A 24,065-nucleotide genomic window follows, 5' to 3' on the forward strand; every position below is an offset into this window, starting at 1 on the left:
GAAATCTTCCTTTGAGTCCCCTTGAATGGACTCTGTCTATTAGTTGCAAGGAAGTCTGCAAAGGAAGGCTCTCATCTGTGACTGCAACACTGTGCCCCAAACACGGTGGGTGTTTTATTGTATGGGCAGGTGAGCTGCTGTAGCGTTCAGACGCTGGTCCTATCTTTCTGTCCCTGGCCAATGTCCTGCTGGCTAACGGACTTTGCTCATAACTGATGCTGATCTTTACTTGTATGTTACTTGCTGTCTTGATCTTACAGGAAAGATTAGAAGGATACAAGCTCATGGGAAATGCTTTTTATTTTTTTCTCTTCCACAGTAAAGTGTTGCTGACTAGTCTCCCAGACCCTCAGATGGTTCCATATGGCTTTTGTGTGCACTGTGGTGTTTTACATATAAAGTCTCCTGAGACTTGTCAGCATGTCTAGTTCTTGTCCTGATGTGGTCCTGAGCTTTTCTCTCTCACCTGGTTTGCGGAAGTTGTGTGGACTTTGCTGTAATCACTTGTACACATGAGGATGTTTTACTTCTCCTTCTAGAGTACGAAGTTCCTAATTGCAGCAGCTTCTTGGTACTGCTGAGGTGTTCCCTTTGCCTCTAGCAAATGCCAGTGTGTAAGGGATGGAATAAAGAAGCATCCTTCTTAGAAATTTAAAAAGTAATGACCCTTTTTTCACCCCAAGACTCAACCTGCCAAAAAAGAAAAAGAAAGCTGAGCGAGAGGATGAGGAGCATGAGGCCTCCCTGAAGAACGACAGCAGTTGTGAGCACCTGGATGCTGACGGGGACTCCTCCAGTGAGGTGTCCAGCGAGGTCAACTTCAACTTTGAATATGCACAGATGGAAGTGACCATGAAGGCCCTAGGCAGCAACGGTGAGCACGGGAGGTGCTGAGCATGTTTCTGATGACACCCTTCCCTTGATGACCTCTGAACTCTGTTTGTATCAGAGTTGCAGGTATAATTGATTGTACTTACAGATCGTCCACTCTCTCTGCTGTGATAGAGAAATCACTGCAAACTTGCCCTTATGGGTGGAATTGCCCAGGTTTGAAGTGTGACTGCCTTTGGCTTCTTCTTATTTTCTGGAGCATTTGCCACGACCTAGGTTCTGCATAGAACATAGTTTAGCCTTCTCTTTTGCTGCTTTGTAGAGAGTGTGGAATCTATCTAACTATGTAACACAAGTAACTGGCAGTGAGAAAGCCGCACTTATTCCAAATTATCTGAAATACATCAGGTCATGGCAGTTCAAATGATGAATGTCTGAAGTATACCGTAAGTCTTAGTTAGAGTTTCTGTTGATGTGAAGAGACATCATGACCATGTGCAACTCTTTTTTTTTTATTTTTTAAAATTAATTAATTTATTATGTATACAGAAGAGGGTGCCAGATCTCATTACAGATAGTTGTGAGCCACCATGTGGTTGCTGGGAATTGAACTCAGGACCTCTGGAAGAGCAGTTGGTGCTCTTAACCTCTGAGCCATCTCTCCAGCCCCCATGTGCAACTCTTATAAAGGAAAACATTTAATTGAGGGAGAGGGGTTTGCTTACAGTTCAGAGGTTCAGTCCATTATCATCATGGCACAGGGACCATGGCAGCGTGCAGGCAGCTGTGGTGCTGGAGCAGTAGCTAAGAGTCCTACATCCTGCAGGCAGTAGGAAATGGTCTGAGGTCTGGGCAGTATCCTGAGCTTAGGAAACCTCAGAGCCCACCCCCACAGTGACACACTTCTAACAAGGCCACACCCACTCCAACAAAGCCACACCTCCTAATAGTGCTACTTCCTATTAGCTAATGGTGGCCAATTCCATTCACACCACCACACCATAATTTCTTATTCATTATGCTTCTTTTTTTTTTTTAACTCTGACATGTTCAGATCCAATGCAGTCCATATTGAACAGCCTAGAACAGCAACATGAGGAGGAAAAGCGGTCTGCTCTGGAGCGCCAGAGGCTCATGTACGAACATGAGCTGGAACAGCTCCGAAGAAGGCTGTCTCCTGAGAGGCACAACTGCCGAGGTGTGGACCGGCTCTCCTTCCACTCGCCCAGTGCCCAGCAGCGCCTGAGACAGTGGGCTGAGGAGAGGTAGGTACACAGGACAGCCTGATTTGGGTAGCGCTTGTGCTCCCCACCTGGGAAGGATCTGGATGGGAACACCGGGCGATGCTTGCACAAGGATAACATGTCAAGACAGTGTTAGAGCCAAGAGTCACTTTGTGTGTCTCTCTCTCCCCCTTTCGCCTCCTTTGCTTCTTTCCCATCTCTCCCCATCTCGTTATTTCCTCTCCCTTTTTCCTCTTCCATTTTCCTTTTGTTGTTACTTTGAGATAGAGTTTTATGCATATCTATCTCCCAAGTTGGTCTCGAAATCACTCTGTAGCATAGGCTGGCTTGGAACTTAGAATCCTCCTGCCTCCACACCCTGCCTCCACACCCTGAGCAGGGTTGCAGGTCTGTGCTCACACGCTGCCTATATTCGTCTTTGTTCTTCTCTCTGTTTTCCTTTCACAGCACTGAGGATTGAACCCATGCCCTAGTGCTTGCCAGGCAGGCACTCTACCACCAAGCTGCATTCCAGCTCTTATTTTTTTTTTCCCCTTCTTTTTTTTTTTTTGTTTGTTTTTTGTATGTGGAGCTGAGGATCGAACCCAGGGCCTTGCGCTTGCTAGGCAAACACTCTACCACTGAGCTAAATCCCCAACCCCTCCAGCTCTTATTTTTCTGTTTTGGGAAGATGGGAATTGCTGGTAAATTCAGCTTTCTTTAAAATAGCCTATGTTAGCTGGGTGTGTGACACATGCCTCTAATCTCAACATTCTGGAGGCAGAGGCAGGCAGATCCCTGGTTTTTTCAAGACCAGCCTGGTCTCAGGGCAAGTTCCAGGTCAGCCAGAGCTACACAGAGAAAGCCTGTCTCAAGAAAATACCACCACCATCACCAATAAAATGCTGTGTTCCATGCTGCTCATTTTCAGTCTGTGTGACCTCTGACTTTGAATAGAGAAGTCTACTTTACCATTGTGTCATGCTTTAGGTTATGAAGCTTGGTAAATGGCCCTTTTTAAGAAAGGGGGAAAGAAAATTGATAGTCTGGACTGATGAGGTGAGGTAGGTAAAGCATGATGCTAATAACAAGCAGAGTACCAGCTTGATCTCTGTATGGGCTAATTAGCATAGCACTCAATGCCATCTCCCACAGTTCTAGAGTGCAGCACGAACCTCCTGCTACTCTGATCTGCATACAGGCATCATCCCTGTTGACTGGAGAGTGAGGCATGTAGAGTCTCCAGTCCTACTGAGTGGATCTTGAACTGATGAGGATGCTTGGTGTTTCATACATAGTTGAGTGTGCAGAGCCCTGCACCTACCTGTGGCCAGCTTGCTATGCAAGGAGTGCAGTGCTGTGACGAGGTCCAGAGACCAGTGTGTGTTAGCGCCATGTTCCTGTGTACAGAAGAGTTTGAATGAGCAGACTGTGACCTTGTGTTCCGTATGTTGTTTTGTGTGTTGTTTCTACCTGTACCCACCAGCCCTACTTTATTTTATCTTAAAGAGAAGCAACATTGAATAACAGCTTGATGAGGCTGAGGGAGCAGATTGTAAAGGCCAACCTGCTGGTACGAGAAGCTAGTTACATTGCAGAGGAGCTGGATAAAAGAACTGAGTATAAAGTCACCCTGCAAATTCCAGCCTCCAGCCTGGATGCCAACAGGAAGGTAAGGCATGGCAGAAATGCCACAGCTGAGGTTGCACTGGCTCTAGCCAGTGATTGGATCAGTGGGGAATTAATCCTTTCTCATTTCCTGAGTGTATGTGTCTGTGTGTGCATGCTTGTGTGACTGCTAGCCACTAGGCCTGTATTCCTTGCTTCCCTTGGACCTATCATTTCTTTCCCATTCATCTTTCCTTCAGACCTGCTTTTTTGTTCTTTGAGACAAGGCCTCAAATTCAAGGCAAGTCTCCTGCCTCAGCCTCCCAAGTTCTGAGGTACGGGTATGAGTTTCTTAGATTTTTGGATTATATCTTGTGGTTATAACAGTTTAGGCTGGCTTTAAACTCTCTGTCTTCTTTCCTCAGCCTCCTGAGTGTAGGATTAAAAGCATGCACCACCACACCTGGAAACGTTACTGTTCTAGAAAGAGTGCTTCAGTGGTACTTAGTACATATGCAGTGTTGTGCAACCACTGGCTTTGCCTGATTCTTTGCTTTTTTAGTTGTTTTAAGTAGGAAACTGATATATTTTTTGCCCTCAAATGAGTGCCTGGGGTACCCTAGATAATTTATTCTTGTAAGCTACTCTATGTGGCTACTCTTTTAAAAGTCTACTTTATTAAGCATTAAGATACTATTGATTTAAACAAATGAAAAATTAAAGTTTTTGGGGGCTGGCGGGATGGCTCTCAGGGTAAAGGTGCCTGCCAGTGAGCTTGATGATCTGAGTTTGATCCCACATGTTGGAAGGAGACTACCAACTCCTGAAAGATGACCTATGACCTCCTCGTGTGCCATGATACATGAACACATGGGTACACACACACACACACACACACACACACACACACAATATAGAATAAATATAAAAACCCTCACACTTCAGAAGATAAATGTTTGTTAGACGAGAATGGTGGTATACTCTTGTAATCCCAGCCTTTAAGACAGTGATTCTCAACCTTTCTAATGCTGTGATCCTTTAATACAGTTCCTCATGTTGTGGTGAGGGATCCCAGCCATAAAATTATTTTTGTTGCTACTTCATAACTGTGATTTTGCAACTGTTATGAATCATAATGTAAATATCTGTGTTTTTTGATGGTCTTAGGTAACCTGTTCGCCCCACAAAGCAGTTACAAGCCGCAGGTTGAGAGCTCCTGCTTTAGGAGGTAGAAACAGGAAGATCAGGAGTTTGTGGCCTGCCTGTGCTACATGAAGCTTTATCTTGAAAGAGAAAAAAGAAGTTTCCTAACTATCTCGGCTAACTTTGCCTTGTTGCCGTCTCTGCAGCGGGGCTCTCTCCTCAGTGAACCTGCCATCCAGGTGAGAAGGAAAGGCAAAGGAAAGCAGATTTGGTCTTTGGAAAAGCTGGACAATAGGCTTCTGGATATGAGGGACCTCTACCAGGAGTGGAAAGAGTGTGAGGAAGACAGCCCGGTGAGTCACTCCAGAGTTGCTAACCTGCCGCGCTGAGACGGGGCCACATCCTCGCCAATCTGCTGGCTCAGGGACATTGAATGCTTTTCCAAAATCGTTGCTCTAATTTTAAAGTGAAGTTTATTTTAATCCCTGAGTTGTTGAGCTAAGTAAGAATTTTAATAATTGGTCATTTGCATGTTTTCTTTCTGATCTCCTCTTTTCTTTTTGGGTTCTAGCAGAATCTCCTCTTTCTGTCTGTTAGTGAGTTGTCAGCATCTGTCTCGGATTGTTCTGGGGTCCTCTTAGAGGCAGGAAGCAGGCCATCCCAGCACACTGCAGACAGCTACGCCACAGTCCATGGTCTCACAGTCATCAGTGCACCCTGGTATTTTCCCTGCTAGGAAGGGTTTTGAAGGCATTTTGATCCCAGAGTAAGTGCCCGAGACCTATGCTGGCCATGGCTCCTCTATTGCCAGGTTTCCTTGTTGGGTCAGCCATTAGTTGTACATGCTTAAAATAGAAATGCACCCGGTGTACTTCATTGTTTTCTTCTAGACATTTGTTCTTTTGAGAGGGCCCCCTGGAGCCCAGCTTGTCTTCCTGCCTCAGCCTCCTGAGTGCCAGGATTATGGAGTGCACCACCACACCTGGCTGCCTGTACCGGTGTTTGCAGTTCTGCTGGTCCTGTTTCCATGTGGACTTCTTTTCTTCCTTTTGCTTTTTTTTTTTTTTTTTAATGTTTATTCTTTTTTTCAGATTGCCATCAATACAAATAGCTTTTTATGATTAGATGATATTTTAGCTTAAATTTGCAATTTTCTTCTGTATTCCTCTCCTTTTTTTTGACTTAGAAATAGGTGTTAAAACAAATGCAGAATATACCTCCTCACTGTGCTGATTCGCAGCAGTGTGTTAACTGTTTGGTAGGGTCTTCCTGCCTAAAAGAACAGTGAAGAGGTGTAGTGCTCTCAGCTTTTTTTTCTTCAGCTAGTCTGTGTTTCTCTGTTTCTGTGTCAAAACTCTCTGAATTCAAAGCTAGGCTGGTCTGTATAGTGTGCTACAGACCAGCCAAGGCTACACAGAGAGACCATTAAAAAAAAAAAAAAAAAAAGGAGGAGTCAGGATATAGTGGTAAAGTTATTGGTCAAATGAGTTTATTTTATGTGATTTTCTTTTTCTCTCGAGGTTGTATGTTTGAAATCTCTTTCAGGTCATCCGGTCCTACTTCAAGCGTGCTGACCCATTCTATGATGAGCAGGAAAATCACAGTCTAATTGGTGTGGCCAATGTCTTCCTGGAGACCCTGTTTTATGATGTGAAGTTACAGTATGCTGTGCCAATCATCAACCAGAAGGGAGAGGTTGGCTTTCACTCTGCCTCATTCTGCAGAGCAGTCAGGGGAACAGTGAGTGGGTGGTGACGCTTGTCATTAATACCTTTATTTTTTAACCAGTCCTGACTAATGATCAGTATTTGTGTTATGGATACCTTGTACTTCCATGGGTCTGTAAGCAGGCTACCCCTATTTTGCTTAGACTGCAGAGCAGCTGTTAGAAAATGACATTAGTTTTTCACACGTTTTTTTACCCCCTGGCTTTATCAAGGAAGACAGGTCCTGGCAGGGAGAAAACTCAACTTTGAAACCAGTGTTTGTTTGGCTTCCTTCCTTCAGGTGGCAGGTCGACTGCATGTGGAGGTGATGCGGCTCAGCGGGGCCATCGGGGAGAGGATTGTAGGAGGCGATGATGCTACAGAGGTCAACTCTGACAAGGAAGCCCAGGAGAACAGGCTGGTCTGCATGGTAAGCCCCAGACCCATTCTTGAAGGAGCCCAGGTGGGAGCATCTATGAGATTGTAGGTATTTACACAATAAACTTATTTTCCAACAACTGGTAAATGCCTGTCTTCAAAGTCTTTTAGTGTTCAGTCTCTTAGAGATTATGTTTTATTATACTTCTGGAGAGACTCACTCAACACTTCCAGCACTTTCTCTTTGTGGCCTTGGACAAGTCACCTCTCTTCCCTGCCACTCAGCAATCAGGGTGAGTGAGCCTGCTTGCATAGCAGCCCAGAATTCCCATGAGTGTTGTATTACTGGAGCTTCTGAGTTCTACTGAAAATGAATGTTTGCCTCTCTGTGGCCCTGCCCCTTAGCTGCTGCCAGTTTCAGCCTGCCAGCCTCTATGTGGTTCTCTCTGGTTACCCAGTTTCAGCCTGCCCAGCCTCTATGTGGTTCTCTCTGGTTACCCAGTTTCTTTGCATGTGCCGTTCCAGCCCATCGGTTCCCGACCCTTTCTGTCTGATCTCGCTGTGTGTGCTGTTCATGGCAGGTACCAGGGTAAAGATGAAAATGCCAGTTCCCACTGTCTGATAGCTAGGGATATGCGGGTATGAGCAGAAGGCTCTCATGGAGCTGGCATCAGCTATCCAGGCACACAGGAAAGTTGTGATTCAGATGGTAGGTTCTGAGGGAGATTCTGGGAGATTGAGACTGCAGGAGAGGATGTCAGCTAAAATCAGATCTGCAGGTGCTGAGGTGTTTTCGTGGATGAGTGGAATGGAGGGCTGTGTGCTCTTCCCTCTGTATGGTACAGTCCTGGCCTGAATCTCCAGTGCCCCCTAGTGGACCAGTACTGATAGTGGCTCAGATCCTGGCAGGATTTTGGTGACAGGAGACCAGCCAGAACCTGTAGTGCTTAAAAGAGATGATTAACAGACTGTGAAGAAGCCTAGCTCAGGCTCTTGGTTCTTAACTCGTCCTCGGTCAGGCTTCTTCCTCAGGAAATATTTGTGGAATTGAAGTTGTTGAAAGGAGTAAGTTACACACAACCGTAGGTAGGGGAAGCTAGTGCTGCTGGGGGACGGCTGCTTTCTGCAGGCAGCTACTGAAGAGGACTGCAGTGCTCTGAGACAGGAGCTGCTTCAGTGGGAGGGGACGGGACGTTCTTAACTCACAGTCTCACTCTTGCTGATTTGTACTTGACTTCAGAACCTCTTCCTGGAGCTCACATGCCGGGTTACCATCGCCATGTAGGCTTTCTGACTCGAGATGACAGACAATGATTGCCTCTCTGGAAGGTCAGCGTTCACAGTGTAAAATAATGACAGGCCAGGTGGTGCTGGCACACGCCTTTAATCCCAGAATTCAGGAAGCAGGGGCAAGAGAACTGTGAGTTCAAGGCCAGGCTGGTCTACAGCGTGAGTTCCAGGACAGCCAGGGCAACACAGAGAAACCCTGTCTCAAAAAACAAACAAAACAAAACAAAAAAGAATAACAACAAAACTAGAATGATGTGTCTGAGATAACATGGCTTTTTAAAAAACGACAAAGTACGTTAAGATTTAATGGCAGATACCCAGCATGAAAATAGTAAGGAAACTGTAGTCAGTCCCCATCCACCCTGCTCCACCCCGTCCTCACAGGCTAGCGTGGCTCCGTCACACACTTCATGCTGACACTCCCCTTAGGAGTAGCTTTATGATAGACACACAGGCATCATATTTCACCCGGAAGCAGTATGTGTCTCCAAAAAAAGGATCAAAATAGTAACTCCTTAAGGTCCTAAACTATATAATCAGCCTTCTAAGTGTCTGTGATGATATATTGTGTATCCTAATAAAATTTGCTTGAAGATCAGAGAACAGAACAAGCCACTAGATTAAACATAGATGCTAGGCAGTGGTGGCACACGCCTGTAATCCTAGCACTCGGAAGGTGAGTTCAAAGCCACCCTGGACTACATGAGATTGATTTAGTCTAGGAGAGAAACAGCCGGGCAGTGGTGGCACACACCTTTAATCCCAGCACTAGGAAGGAGGGAATATGGCTGGGCGGAGAAAGGTATCTAAGGCATCAGGAGACAGGAACTAAAGCTTTTTCACCTGAAGCCCTTATGGCAGAAGCCTTTTTTTGCCTCGGCCTTTCAGCTGAAGACCCAAAGGCTTTGAGTTAGAGGGTTCGTGGAGTTGGTGAGGTGAGACGTGGCTGTGGCTTGTTCTTCTGTCTCTCTGATCTTTCAGCATTTACCCCAATACCGGGCTCCAGGTTTCTATCAAAAGACCTTTTAGAACTTGAGCAACTGGTGTCTTTGTCAGTGTCACCCAGATTTCTTTCTTCTTTTTCTTCGAGACAGGGTTTCTCTGTGTAGCTTTGGTGCCTGTCCTGGACTAGCTCTGTAGCCCAGGCTGGCCTCGAACTCACGGAGATCCACCTGCCTCTGCCTCCCGAGTGCTGGGATTACAGGCGTGCGCCGCTGCTGCCACCCGGCTATCCCCAGGTTTCTTTTATTTCTGGATTCTGCACTCTTTCTCACCTTGAAATTTGTTTGGTTTTGAACCTGTATGTTGCCCTGCTGATCTGTTGGTTGTCATTGCATGCTCAGAGGCATCAGATGGAGGTCAGCAGCAAAACAATGCACCGTGTAATAGGAAAACAAGGGTGTGCGATAGGTAGTGGTGTGTTTTCTGTTAAAATTATTGGTTATAATTGGTTATTTCATGTCATAATGAACTCTTAGACTTAACATAAATGTCTTTTAATCCTGGGTATTCATTACTTGTGTCAAATCTCCAATGTTTCCAAATTTGAGTAGTGGCAGCTTCTTCAGTTGGCTCTTGAGTCCTGCAGACATGAGCCTGACCCTTGTTGACTGGTAGCTTTTGGATATGGTAGACATTTCCTTTTCTGGATTCAGAACCTACTACTTCTTAAGAAACAGTGTTTGAGGTTGGGGATATAGCTCAATGGTAGAGCACTTGCCTAGCAAGTGCAAGGCCCTGGGTTCGATCCTCAGCTCCAAAAAAAAAAAAAAAAAGAAGCAGTGTTCATTTAAGTGGGGCATACTTCTTAGAGACCATGCCCCCGCTGTGGGAGCCCATTGTGTAAGACAAGAGCAGGTAATGCACCACAGTGAGTGAAGGTCCTGTGGGAAGTCAACCCTGGGGATCACTGGCCCTACAAGACATCTGCATTCATTTTTTTTCCACAATGAAAGAGTATGCCCTTATTCATATTTTCAGAAACATTAAATTAAAAGCCCCAAATAACATTGATTCCTGCCAATACACTTTGACTTTTTCATATTGAGCTGAAAGTTGGGTGTTATCCTGACACCTTGTGGTCATTTCGATTTTTGTAGCTAAATTTTAAAAACAACAACAGTGAAAAACTCCAAACAGCCTATGTTCTTAGTGTGTCTATTGCTCATTCCTGTTGCTTTTCATTCCTGAAAAAGTCTTAATTGTCAGAAGTTCCTGCAGAGGGCAAGTCAGCAAACCCCCTCTCTTGTTTCTTGTTTATTTCAGCCTTAGATTGAGATTCTTTTCTGTAGGAACGCAGTGGCTTTCAGATGGAATTCTTTTACAATCAGTATGTGTGCAACATCTGCTCAGCAGGGCCTGGCCTTGCTGTCATTCACCTCATTGTTTTATTGATGTGGCTGGCCTCACCTGTGTGAGGGTAGGCATAAATCCTCCCCTTTCTGCCAGGGGAGAGCTAAGCTTAAGACTAATTTACATAGGCTAGCAAGTGGCAAGGATTCTTTTAGATCTGTGTAATGCCAAGACCTTGTAATCATCCCCCACAGCACATTGCCTCCTTTGAGGTATATAGTAAACATTTTTAAACATGTAGAGAAACTTCGAAAAGCTTTCCTGTAAAATGTATCTTAGAATACTGATGGTCAGTCAGTATTTGATGTGGAGAGAGAAAACACATCAGGTTTTCAGAGCCTTGCTGCCTGGGTGGTCCAGGCTCATTGACATCTCAGGAAGAAATGGCATAAAATGAAGTCGATCGCTGTTTGTTGCTGACCTGTTTTGTACATGTTACACAGGAAATCTGCTTTGCATAATTGTGTGTATCCTCAGAGTCCCTGAATGCCACGGTTATAGTTGAGCTTGTTGAACCATGAGAACTTACACCACATAGTCCAATTTATTCTCATTAAATTTATTTACTAGATACAGAGTGTATCAGACAACTTAGGGAAAGAGAGCAGCTGGATAGTGTAATTTGTGGTGAATTCAGTTGTGTGAAAATCATCTTGCTCATACAGGGTTCTCTAGAGGAACAGAACTTACAGAATGAATGAATGAATGAATGAACGAACAAATGAATGAATCTGTCTGTCAGTCAGTCATTTAAAGGGGTTTTATTAGAATGGCTTGCAGGCTGTGGTCCTGCTAGTCCAACAATGTCTGCCTATGAGTGGGAGATCCAGGAATCCAGTAGTTGTTCAGTCCATGAGACTGGATATCTCAGATGGTCTTCAGGATGGTATACAGCAGAATCCCAGAGAAACAGGCTCTAATGTCACTAAAGGAGTGGACTTGAGAGGGAGAGAGAGCAAGCAGGCAGAGAGCACCAGCTTCCCTCCATACCCTTCACATAGACTGCCAGCAGGAGGCGAGGCCCAGGTGAGAAGTGGGTCTTCCCATTTCAAAGGATTTAATTAAGAAAAAAATCGTGGGGCTGGAGTTCCAGAGGATCCGGGTTCAGTTCTCAGCACTCACATGGCAGCTCACAACTGTCTGTAACTCCAGCTCCAGGAGATTTGGCACCCTCATACGACAGACATACATCTAGGCAAAACACTAATACACATAAAATAAAAATAAACAAATTTTTAACAAAAGAAAAAAAATTCATCACAGGTGTGCCTAGCTTTTTGGGTTTTAGTAAAATCCAGGTGCAGTCACGTTGACACCAGCAGTAGTCATCACACATACCATGCAGGATAGTGAAGAATTCTGGATTTATTTCCTAACTGCATGGTTTTGACACCATCAGGAACTGTCTTAGAGACTCTAAACTGAAATCCAAGTGCTGCTGCCGGAAGTAGGCAGAGTGTTTGGCTGCTTTAAGATCTGGTAGGGGCAGCTGGAGGGATGGCTCAGTGGTTAAGGGTGCTGCTCTTCCAGAGGACCTGGGTTCTGTTTCTACCATCAACTTGTAGCAGCTCACAACTGCTTGTAACTCCAAGGGGTCTGACGGCTTCTTCTGAGGGCACCTGCACATACATCATGCTCACTGATACAGCCACACAGACCTGTATATGAATATATATAAATAAATGGGGCTCGAGAGATGGTTAGGAGTACTAGCTTCTCTTGTAAAGGACTGGAGGTAAGTTCCTAGCACCAGGTCAGGCAGCTCATGACTACCTATAACTTCAGCAGGGATCAGACACCCTTGTTTGGACTCTACAAGAACCTGTATTCACAGGCATATACCCACACACAATACACACATCCATATAGTTAAAAAAATACTAAAAACAATTTTTTTCGTTTTTTGAGATGGAGTTTCTCCATGTAGTTTTGGAGCCTGTCCTGGATCTCGCTCTGTAGACCAGGCTGGCCTCGAACTCACAGAGATCCACCTGCCTCTGCCTCCAGCAGCATTTTTTTTTTTTTTTAAAGACTCTGTTGCAGGCATTTTCTCTGGGGCATTGGTCCTACTGGGCGTGTGCTTCTGACCGTCCTGTGTAATCACAGACTCCAGGGTCCTCATCCAGAGCTTCCTTTGGGTGTTTGCCATGACTCTCAGGCAAAGGTAGTGAGCGCAGAGAACAGCAACTCTGTAGTCTGCACCTCCTCCATTCTCCCCTCCAGACAAGATGGGCAACTGCAACACTCAGTGAGGTTCTCAAGGAGGAATAAAATAAGAATAAAGTAATATGATCGTAGCACGTAGCATTCTTTCCAGAGCTCAGTTCCTCCGTATTCTTGAGATAACTGAGTGAGTCTGTCCTTTCCTGAAGATTTGCTGCTCATTGACTCAGACACAGTTCTGTGCTTTGCTCATTGTGCTAAACATTTTGTGCTTTCCTTACAAAATGCTGGGTGATGTTGATTTCCAGAACTTTCTGGAAGTGATGATGATGGTATCCTACATTCTGACAAACTAGGATTCAGATGCTCTTGTCAGCTTCTAAGTGCTGCCCAGCACCCACCTGGGTATCTGGTTGTCATCACCCTGTGTCAGGCCTGTATGCTAGTCCTGGACCAACACTGAATGATATAGTCTAAAGTAGGTGTGCATGTTTGGTGACAGAGCCGGGGCAGGACCCCTCTCCTCCCCACCCCCAATCTCTGAGTTAAGTACTTCTTGGATCCTGCTGGTCGAGACAGATGGAGCCTTCTTTCCCTTCAGGTTAAAATACTCCAAGCCACAGGGTTGCCGCAGCATCTGTGCCACTTTGTGTTCTGCAAATACGACTTCTGGGACCAGCAGGAGCCAGTGACCGTTGCCCCGGAAGTGGACACCTCTTCATCTCCCACCAGCAAGGAGCCACAGTGTATGGTTGTGTTCGATCATTGCAGTGTGAGTCCCTTCTAGCCCACCTCGGTGCCTAAGTCATTCATGTAAACACAGCTAAGGAGTGCGTGCTGCTGCATCTTTGGATGACTGTACCACTGTTGTCTTGGGGCATTCTGTAGTCCTAGACCAAAGGGTTAGTTCATTCAGCATATCCAGAATCAAGAGTTAACTTCTGTACAAAGGAAAACAAGCTGTGTAGATGTAGACATGAGCACTCTTTTCCAGAGGGAGCCTATGAAAAGGTTAAGAAACTAGTGTTTTAGTGAACCTGAAGGTAACAAGATCAGAAACCTGCTGGGCACCCCGTGTTCTGCCCTGTTGATTGATCACTCTTTCCATGGGTCCTGACCAGTTATCACTAACAACGATGTTTTTGTGGGCTGAATAAACTCAAAGTAGTGACCGTCACTTCCTTTGGCTGGTGACCATCAGGGTTTGGACTGGCTTCTGCTATTTACCCCACACTTGACCCCCAACAAAAATGAAAACAGGCTCCTAAAATATTGCTAACAAAATAATTTGCTATTCTTATAGATTAGTCTTTCAAAATGAGTTTTAAAGTCATGGCTATGTTTATGTATTTTTAATTTTAAAAGATTAATTTTTTTAAATCAGTGTGTTTCTTTGTGGGTGTGTGCACATGAGTGCAGGGACCCACAAAGACCAGAGGTATCAGTCCCCTGGATCTGGTATTATAGGTAGTTGTGAGTCACCAGATGTGGGTCCTGGAAAAGCAGTACTCAGTCTTATGCACAGAGCCATCTCTCCAGCCCACTTCAGTGCCATATTGGATTTGAAAGCAAGAGTGTTAGTCTGTGTGCACATCACTGTTGGTATTAAATGACCATTCTGTTCTGAGGAAAGTGGTCTTTGTCCCTCTTTCCTCCCTGATGTCAGGAAGGATGTGAAGCCTGGCTTAAGTGGTCAAAATACCAAGCCAGTGCGTGCTGCCCCGCAATGAGCTGTTGTGTTTCAGGAGTTCAATGTGAACATCACAGAAGACTTCATTGAGTATCTCTCAGATGGGGCACTGGCCATTGAAGTATATGGACATAAAATGAATGATCCTCGGAAAAACCCAGCCCTGTGGGATTTGGGAATCATCCAAGCAAAAACAAGGAGTCTTCGGGACAGGTGAGTTTTTGTTTTTCACTGGATTCCCATTTCTAGTTTTAGAAAAATTGCTGGAGATGACCATTACTTATTTATAAATTACTTTTCTTTCCCTTGTGTATGTGTGGTATGTACATGCGTGTATACATACTTGCATGAGTGGGAGTGCGGGTGTGTGCTAGCCTGTGGGGGTCAAAATGGACATGGGAAGTTTTCCTCAGTCACTCCCCACCTTATTCATTGAAGTACAAGGTCCCTCATTCAAAACCAGAGCTCACCAGCAGGGCTGAGCTGGCTAGCCAGGCTGCTTCAGAGCCCCAGTGTGTCGGCATGCTCAGAGCTGGAATTACAGGCAGACATTGATTCACCAGCATCAATGTGTGCTCTGGAGCTCTGGACTCTAGTGGGTCCTCATGCTTGTGCAGTGAGCACTTGAACTGTTGAGCCATCACTGTTGTAAACAAATGGGCACCTTTTCCTGAGCTTTGTCTCTAGGGTGTCAGTCTCCCAGTACAATTTCCTTAAAGCAGTGAACTTTAGAGAATGATGGAAAAAGCACATGGATGTTTAAGAAGCAACAGTGGCCGGGCAGTGGTGGCGCACGCCTTTAATCCCAGCACTTGGGAGGCAGAGGCGGGCGGATCTCTGTGAGTTCGAGCCAGCCTGGTCTCCAAAGTGAGTTCCAGGAAAGGTGCAAAGCTACACAGAGAAACCCTGTCTCGAATAAAAAAAAAAAAAAAGAAGAAGAAGAAGAAGCAACAGTGAAATGAAGTTCAAGAGAAAGGTCACTTACCACCACAGTGAGTTTTGTCTGATTGACCAGCTGTGGAGAGATAGATGGCAATCTGCTGCAGCATTCATGTTGACCCTATCTCTAGCTCATAGATTGATAGATGTTTGTTGGTGGTGGTTGCTTGTTTTTGTGCTGCTGGGGTTTGAACCCAGGGCCTCACACATACTAGGCCAGCACTGCACAGTTCAGCACCACTAGACCTTTCCAGTTTTGAGTAGTGTCAGTGGTGGGAGGAGGGTAGGCATTGGGTAACATGAAAGAGTTAAAAGGGAATGACTAAAGAGGGGGTGTTTATAAACAGATTTTCTCTTATCATCAAATCCTAAATTAGAGGTGAGATTTATTGTCTGCATTTTCTTACTGATGTGAGAGCACATCCTCAAGTCATAGACATCTTCCTATGAGAAGAGCATCCTGTGCTTGGCTTTTGTGTACCGAATAGAGTAAGTCAGTCATTGGACAGTCATTTTCAAATGTATTTGTCATGACTCCATCCTGTGAGTATGCTCTGTGTGTGTGTGTGTGTGTGTGTGTGTGTGTGTGTGTGTGTGTGTATGTGTATGTATACACGCACACACTCATGTTCACAAGGTGTCTAGGCACATGTGTGTATGCATGTAGGGGCCAGAGTGTAGTTGGAGAGCTTCTCTTCAGGTGCCACCAAGCCCCCATGGTCCCACAACCCACTTATAAAATAAATACACAGATGTTTGTATTATTTAAACTGCTTAGCTCAGGCCTACCATTGTGTAGCTCTTACTCTTATATTTAGCCCATTTCTATTAATCTGTACTTTGCCACGTGGCTCGCTTGTCATGGTGGTGGCTGGCAGCTCTCTCTCCCCATCTTCCTGTTCCCCGAATTCTCTTCTCTGCTTGTTCCATCTATACTTCCTGCCTGGTTACTGGCCAATCAGCATTTTATTTACCCAGAGCGATATTCACAGCACCAGGGGTTGATGTAAAATTACTTCCTCCACTTTATATATCAAGGCAGGGTCTCTCTCTTGAACCCAGACCTGCCCAGTTCAGCTAGTCTAGCTGTCCACCTTACTCTGTGGAGCCCTATGTTTGTGTCTTCTGTTTACTGAGATTACTGTGGGCCACTGCACCCACTGTTTATGTGGGTTTGAACTCTGAGCCATTATTCTCACCCCACATTGAAATTTTTGAAACAAAATAAAAGTGCCTATGATTAAGCTGTAGCTTAGTGGTAGGGCATTTGCTTATCACATGAAGGCCACCTGGATTCAGTCCTCAAAAACCACAACAGAAAACCAAGGAGCCATCCTGTATCTGACGCTGTGAGTTTGACTTTCTTTTCATGCTGTTTGGCATTATGTGCTGTGCATTTTTTTCCCCTAATCTGAAGATCGTTTCCCTGGGCTCCTCTGTTTAAGGTCATTCTCACTGTTAAGTCAAATGTAAGATCCTAAGCTGTCTGCATTGAAGTAGGGAGGCACAGTTTGGGAGCTGCCGAGGTGGCTCAGTTGGTAGGGAGCTTAACCAGTATGCATGAAGCCCTGGGTTTTGCTGCATAAACTGGTATGTTGGCACATCCCTGTAACCTCAGGAGGAGGAGGCAGGGAAGATTGGAACTTAAAGATTACCTTCGACTGTGTTTCGAGTTTGAGTACAATCTGCTACACATGAAATCCTGCCCCCTGGAAAGAGGTGTAACTTCCCAAGAACTCCATGTATTTCCTAGGTGGAGTGAAGTCACCAGGAAGTTGGAATTCTGGGTTCAGATCTTGGAACAGAATGAGAATGGTGAATACTGCCCCGTGGAAGTGATTGCCGCAAAAGATGTTTCAACAGGAGGGATCTTCCAGCTCCGGCAGGTACCAAGATTGCGATGTCATAGTATATGCCTTGATACCAGAAGGCTTACAGTGGAGTCCTTTGAACAGAACCCTTGATGATGATGGTGATGATGATGATGATGATGATGAAATATACTGTGGTCAAGCCCATTTCTTTGAAAAATTTAAATTTATTGGCATTTTTTTATTGTGTATGATTGTGGGTAGATGTGCATGTAGAAGTCAGAGGACATTGTTTTCTTCTTTTTTCACATAGTCCTGGGGTTTGAACTCAGGTTGTTAGGCATGAGAGCAAGCTCCTTTACTTACTTAACTATCTCATTGGCCCTCTTTTAATTTTTAATTTTTTTCAAACCCATTTCTTACATTAAAATTATTTCCTATGTTATGTACATTTTCTTTTATTACCAAGAGTCTTGCTACTTATGGTATTTTAAAAGTAGTTTCTAAAAGGGTTAAAAACTAGGCTTTTTTGGAAAACATTTTATGACTTTGTATATGTGTTTGTGTATGAGTGTATATGCCACAGGACACAGTGGAGGTCAGAGGACAGTTTGCAGAAGCCATTCAAGGTGGCAGAAAGGACTGAGTGTGCAGGGGCTGAGCTGCCAGTTCCCAGCTGTGTACCCGTGAACTCCTTCACCTGGAACATGGAGAGAAGGCTGGCACCAGGGGCATGGGTTTGGGTGACAGTTAGGACAGTGCTGTGTAAAGCCATTTGCTTGACACGTGGCAGATGTTGAGTGTGTGTGGCTAAGTCCATGCAGCAGAGAGAGACGTGGAACAGGCACTGCTTACTGACAGTGACGGGGAGGGTCTCCATTCATAATTTGCTGGGTTAGCAAAAAATAAGTCTTCATTATGACAGTTTCCTGAATATGCTCACATACTTAGTGTTTATTCATACCAGTCCCCAGACTCCCTCCTTCACACCCCCTCTTGCTGGTTCTTCCTCTTCCCTAAATAATATCCTCTCCTGCTTTCATGTGACATGTATTCCAGAGAGTGGAAAATCTCAGTATAATTGGCATAAATAATTTGGAAATACTCTTTGTACCACACAAAATGTAAACATCATTCCAAAATCTAGTAGGCTATTCTCTAGAGTTTCCATACTTTAAAATACAACATTAGGGGGCTGGAGAGATGGCTCAGTGATTAAGAATACTTTCTGCTCTGCCAATGGACTCAAGGTTGGTTCTCAGCACCCAGGTTGCATGGCTCTCAATCTCCTGTACCTCCAGCCCTAGGAGATCTGAGGCCTGTAACAGTCACATGGCATATATTCACAAAGACACACACATGTACATAAATTTTAAAGAAATCTTTAAAAACCTGTATTATTAGAACTTCTATAGAGATGAATGTTAAAAGTATTCAAAGAAAAACATGAGAAAAGGTTGAAGAAAGAGAATGTTTGCTTAAATATTTAAATTTCTAATTGTTCTAGAAGGTAGAAGCAAATGAGTTTTCTCAGATGCATTCATATATAAATGAGAAACTTAGAGCCAAAGGAGAGGCTTTTCAGCCACAGTGCCAGGCAGAGACACGGTGCTGTGGGAACACACAGCTGAATTCTTTTTGTGGGGCAGGGGGAGGGGTTTTGAGGCAGGGATTTTCTGTGTAGCCTTGGCTGTCCTGAAACTTGCTCTGTAGAACAGACTGGCCTCGAACTCACAGAGATCCACCTGCCACTGCTTGAGTGCTGGGATTAAAGGCATGTGTCACCACCTCCTTGAAATTCTTACCTTTAAAACCAGACTGAATGCTGACTTTTGTATCCTGCACTTTAACTTAGGCCGTCAGTGTTAAGTGACTGCACAGGGCGCCACACTTTAAACAGTTGTCAGTGTTGTGCATTTAATAGAGATCTGCTACTTTGTTCTTGACCATGCTTCCAGATCTCCTATCCATGTGCTTGACTGTTGAATTCTGTGGCAAGTGTTACTCAGTTTGAAGTTACTTGGCCCTAGAGCACGCTTGACCAGTTTAAATCCCTGTCCCACAGCTTAGCAGGTGGAAATGAAGGCTCTCATAGTTACCTTATCAGAAAGTTGGTCTTTTTCTTTTTTAGTCAAGGCCTCCCTATGGAGCCCCAGAACACTGTTATGGACTATGCTGGCCTGGAACTTTTACATTTCCTTTGCTTGTGAGTTTTCATTTACCTGTGTGTTCTGTCACATGCCAGCATTTGGCAGGTGAGCTAGGAGGATTGCCTTGAAATCAGGGTTAGGCCAGGGTACATAGTGAGTGATATACCTGCCAGAGGTACAGAGCGAGCTGCTACCTTTCATTAAACAAAACACACAAGTTTTCCTCTAGTTTCTTATTTAGGAATTATAAAAATTATGTTCATTTCGTCTTCTGTCTGCTTGAAGGAAACTACATTTTCCTGACGAAGTTTGAATTTGTGCTTTAGTATTTAACAGTTATGAGATAGAGGAACGTCTCACAAACCAACTGCATTTCTTTTATCAGGCTGTAGGGGTCTCTCTAAACCAGAGTTTTGAAAGTCAGGAAACTGATTTTGTGTGTGTGTGTGTGTTCCCAAATCTCTCTGTGCTGCAGGGGCAGTCCCGGCGAGTTCAAGTGGAAGTGAAGTCTGTGCAGGAGTCAGGGACCTTACCACTGATGGAAGAGTGCATAGTGTCAGTCGGCATCGGGTGTGTGAAAGTCAGACCACTCAGGTCCCCCAAGACCCACGAGACCCCCCATGTAAGTTTCTGTGCCTGCTTTGGAAAGACAGCAGTGGACCAGAACCTTTTGAGACATCGCTGCTCCAGCCTTCTCTCTGCTATTAGTGTCTTCTTCAGCGCATTGCCTTAACAAGAGGCCCTTGCCCCCGGCTGGTGCTGGGTGTTGTCATGCTGTGTGGTGAACTGAGAGTTAAAACCTCTCAGCCTGGCAAACCACCAAGCCTAACAGTGATTAACTTCCTCCCGCGGCCCACCCCTCTATAGAACCCCCCACTGGCTGGTAAAGACTCTTTGCCAGCAGGTGTTTGATTTCCCCTGGTGTTGGGGGTTGTAAGCCCAGCAGGGAGAGCATTGTGCTGACTTGGAAAAGGTCAGGGGAGCCTCTTCACTTTCCTCCCCAAGCTCCTAGTCTTCCCGCTTCCTGACAATGGAGGGCTGGCGGGAGGCTGGGTGGGCGGCCACGGCGAGATGTATCAACTACACGAGAAGACTGTGGGGACTGTGGGAGAAGCTTGTGCTTGTGTATGGAGCCTGATTTGTGGTAAATAATTGTTTTGGTTCTACATAATATGCTGTTTTCTTTTAGGAGGAAGAGGAGGACATGGACAGCTACCAGGTAATTGAGCACCTGTTGGCCTCATCAAATCAGCTTGATTCAAGTGCTTAATTACACAGGCCAGGATCTTCGCACTGCTACTTGATAATTAAACAATTCTGCTTTTCCCAAAAGTCAAACAAAGTATGGCATGCTGGGTATCATGGAGGGGGGTTGGAGAGCTAGGAAATCCTTTCCTAGTCAGGGCCTCTGCATTGGACTGATTTACAACCACCTCCCAGATACTTTACCTGGGCTCACCTTGAACTGAGTCAGCCATGGTTGGCGGTTGGGGGCACAGATGTGTGTGGAGCCGGGTCATCCTGAATGCCCACTTCCTTGACTTGTTCATTAGTTTTGGGAGCTTTTGTTTCTCCTGTCTTTTCTTTTCCTAATGTGCCAGATTTTGTTTATGTCTGTGAAGTTGCATCTTGTTAGTCATCATTTAAGACTGCCCGGGCTCTTTGGAGCCTGATTATGTCATCCACTGTAGTCACTCTCCTGGCTTTGCATCATCCTAATTTGATAGAAACGTCTGCCTTCCTATAAGTCACTGATTAAAAAAGAAAAAGAAAACAAAAACACCTCATCGTTCTGCTGGGGTTGAACTCCATGGTACCGCCATGGAGTCTTCTTTTAAATAGACATCACCCCATTCGTCACTGCTCTCTGGATGTGGTGCCACTTAGAGTAGATGCATAGCACGTTTCTCCAGCTTGTCCACAGGAATGTCATGGGCTATTTGGTTAAGTGCCCTGGTGAAATCCAGATACTCGACATCTGCAGCATTCCTCTGAACCACCCAGCCCCCTAACCATGTTACTGAAGGAAATGAGGTCAGGTTGGCATGCTGGCAGGTGTTGACTGGTGGAGTTCAGGCTGTCAATAACAACCCCTGTCATCTTGCCCACCACTACCTCCCCAATACACAAAGTCAAGGAGGAGAAGCACTTAGGTGCTGTCGTCCTGGGGAGGCTAGTATGATACAATGATAGGCAGTGGCGAGACCTGGAGGATTCTTCCTGGTGGTTCTGAGGAGTAGAAGTTTGAGGCTTGTTAAGTACAATTTGTGAGTCTTGTCCAGCGAGGCAACTTCATAGAAGGTGTTGTTTCTCAGCAAGTGCAAAGAGAAGCACTTCTTCAGGGCCTGTCTACTCTTGAGTACCCGAATGCTGTCTGCTCTGGGAGTTCTGATCTGAGTTGTAGATAGACTCGCTGTTGGTGCTACATGTTGGGCTGGCACAGTTGGTGAAGTGCTTGCCTAGCAAACGCGAAATCCTAGACTCACTTTCCATTACCCCGCTGATGCTGGCCATTGCGACAGAGGTCTAGGACCCCAGCATTCAGAGGTGGGAACAGAGACTTGGGAAGTTCAAGGTCATCTTCAGCTACACGTAGTGAATGAATTCCAGGCCAATCTGGGTTTTTTTACACCTTGTCTTTAAAAAAGAAGAGAAGGAAGAAAGGCAGTTGTCGCCTGCTGCTTGGGTATGGAGTTAAAAGAGTGTGAGGCTAGTCAGGGAGGGTCTGGCTCGGACATGTTGCCTGGATATTGTATTGAGTTTGGCTTCCCCCGTTTTTTTCTTACAGGATAGGGATTTAGAGAGGCTGCGTAGAAAATGGCTCAATGCATTGACCAAGCGTCAAGAATACTTGGATCAGCAACTGCAGAAGCTTGTCAGTAAACATGGTAGGAAGAACAAGTTGGACATTGGGCCAGGGCATCTTGTTGGTGGCCCAATGAATATGGTAGTGAGGGTGGATGCCTTGTTCTTGGCTTGGGGCATAGCTTTTATTTGGTTGTAATGATATCTTTTTGTAGTTCCATTTGGAGATGGGGCACAGACATACATGTGGGCAAAACATCCATACACATTGAAAAGTGACTGGGGGAGAGGTGCTGATATTTCTTGCTGGAGGTCTGGGAGCTTGGAAGCTGAGGGAGACTATCAGACCCTGTACCAGAGGTCTGTGAGCTGTGAGAAGCCTCTGTGAGTTCCCATTGACCTCGGGAGGCCATGTTCACTCAAAGACAATGTGGAAACAGGCTGGAGAAATGGCTTAGTGGTTAAGAACACTTACAGCTCTTACAGGGGACCTGGGTTCAGTCTCAGCTCCCACCTGAAGCAGCTCACAACAGTTTGTAACTCATGTTCCAGGGGTATGATGCCCTCTTTGGTCCTCTTGGGGTTCTTGCTTGCACAAGGTGCACACATGCTCACAGTCTCTCCCTCCCCCTTATACACACACACACACACACACACACACACACACACACACACACACACTAAACAAACAACAAACAAATGAATAAATCTAGTAGATCTATGAAATATGTGGGAAGAGCAGGCAGGATTGCTAGACCTAACCCTGATTCCCTTCTAGACAAAACTGAGGATGATGCCGACCGAGAGGCACAGCTCCTGGAGATGCGGCTGACGCTCACAGAGGAGAGAAATGCAGTGATGGTGCCCTCTGCTGGCAGTGGCATTCCAGGGGCACCAGCAGAATGGTAAGGTCCTACAGTGTGTCTTCTGAAACCCCCAGGGGCGACCTTTTTTTTTTTTTTCTTTTTAAGGCAATGCTGCATTTAATAGATAGTTCATCATGGTGTGTGAGAACAGAGCTATTTGTATTGAAGGACTGTTAAATTATTTTCATGAGTTGGATATGACTATGGCCTGAAACTGTTTTATTAAATAATATTGTTATTGGCCAAGGTAATTAGGATTTCTGAGAACTTAAATCAATATTTAGTACCACTGCACTTAGCATTAAAAAATAGTTAATATGTTAATTACTTGAATCATTCATTCCCTTAAAAGAATGTTAGGTCATAAGAAAACTGCATCTCAACCAGTTTTTGGTTTAGGTGCTTAAGCTCGGCTGTCAGTAAATGTTCTCTGACACTTGACAGAAATTAAAATAGCAAATTAAGCTACAAGGAGCCCTTAAGTATGTCATTTGGCAAGGAAGAAAGCTTTAAACAAGCTTTAAACAGGCTGATGGTGAAATGGGGTGGGGGGTTGGGGGGTGGATCTGTAAGAGTGAGCTCCCATGTCCCAGCATAGGAGGCCACTCGTACAGTCAACCGTGAACCTTGTTACACCAACTTAGAGTGAGATAAGTGGCCAGGCCATTGTCACCTGAGTGACATGAGTCTTTTGTGTCTCGGATACTGGATATAACCTGTCCTTCCTGATTTAGGACCCCAGTGCCTGGAATGGAGACCCACATTCCTGTCATATTCCTGGACTTAAACGGTAAGTTGGAGGTGGCTCCTGGAGCTTACCGTGATGAAGTGGCGACAGAGTGAGACTCTGTGGGTCTAGCCACTGTGTTGTGGGTTTGTAGTCACCCTGATTGAGGACCAGCGTTCTGGGTTCCGTGTCCCATGCTGGACAGAGACCAGTTGTGTGAAGTCAAAATCGCTGTTGCTGTGGTGAGCTCTCTCTCTCTCCCCACTCCTTCTTTCTCCCCCTCTCCCCTTCCTCTCTCTCTCCCTCCCTTTCATTCCATTTCTGTCCCTGGAGCTGGGGGTTGAATCTAGGGCCTCACACATGCTGGACAAGTGTGCTCCCAC

The 24,065-nt window shown here is 45.3% G+C and overlaps 1 protein-coding gene across 3 annotated transcripts in view; it reads left to right on the forward strand.

Annotated features, from left to right (window-relative positions):
- Kif13b (kinesin family member 13B) overlaps positions 1-24,065 on the forward strand; it is a 157,191-nt gene that overhangs the window by 92,041 nt on the left and 41,085 nt on the right. For all 3 annotated transcript variants that reach the window (XM_036198619.1, XM_036198621.1, XM_036198620.1), the window contains exons 16-29: positions 684-874; positions 1,886-2,096; positions 3,564-3,726; positions 5,012-5,158; positions 6,351-6,500; positions 6,813-6,941; positions 13,296-13,466; positions 14,440-14,597; positions 17,077-17,209; positions 19,760-19,906; positions 20,474-20,503; positions 22,073-22,172; positions 22,868-22,994; positions 23,690-23,745. In XM_036198619.1, the coding sequence (XP_036054512.1) occupies positions 684-874; positions 1,886-2,096; positions 3,564-3,726; positions 5,012-5,158; positions 6,351-6,500; positions 6,813-6,941; positions 13,296-13,466; positions 14,440-14,597; positions 17,077-17,209; positions 19,760-19,906; positions 20,474-20,503; positions 22,073-22,172; positions 22,868-22,994; positions 23,690-23,745 (1,913 nt within the window). The remainder of the gene's footprint in view (positions 1-683; positions 875-1,885; positions 2,097-3,563; positions 3,727-5,011; positions 5,159-6,350; positions 6,501-6,812; positions 6,942-13,295; positions 13,467-14,439; positions 14,598-17,076; positions 17,210-19,759; positions 19,907-20,473; positions 20,504-22,072; positions 22,173-22,867; positions 22,995-23,689; positions 23,746-24,065) is intronic.

The sequence above is a fragment of the Onychomys torridus genome, chromosome 9 (genome assembly GCF_903995425.1).
Source record: "Onychomys torridus chromosome 9, mOncTor1.1, whole genome shotgun sequence".
NCBI lineage: Eukaryota > Metazoa > Chordata > Mammalia > Rodentia > Cricetidae > Onychomys > Onychomys torridus.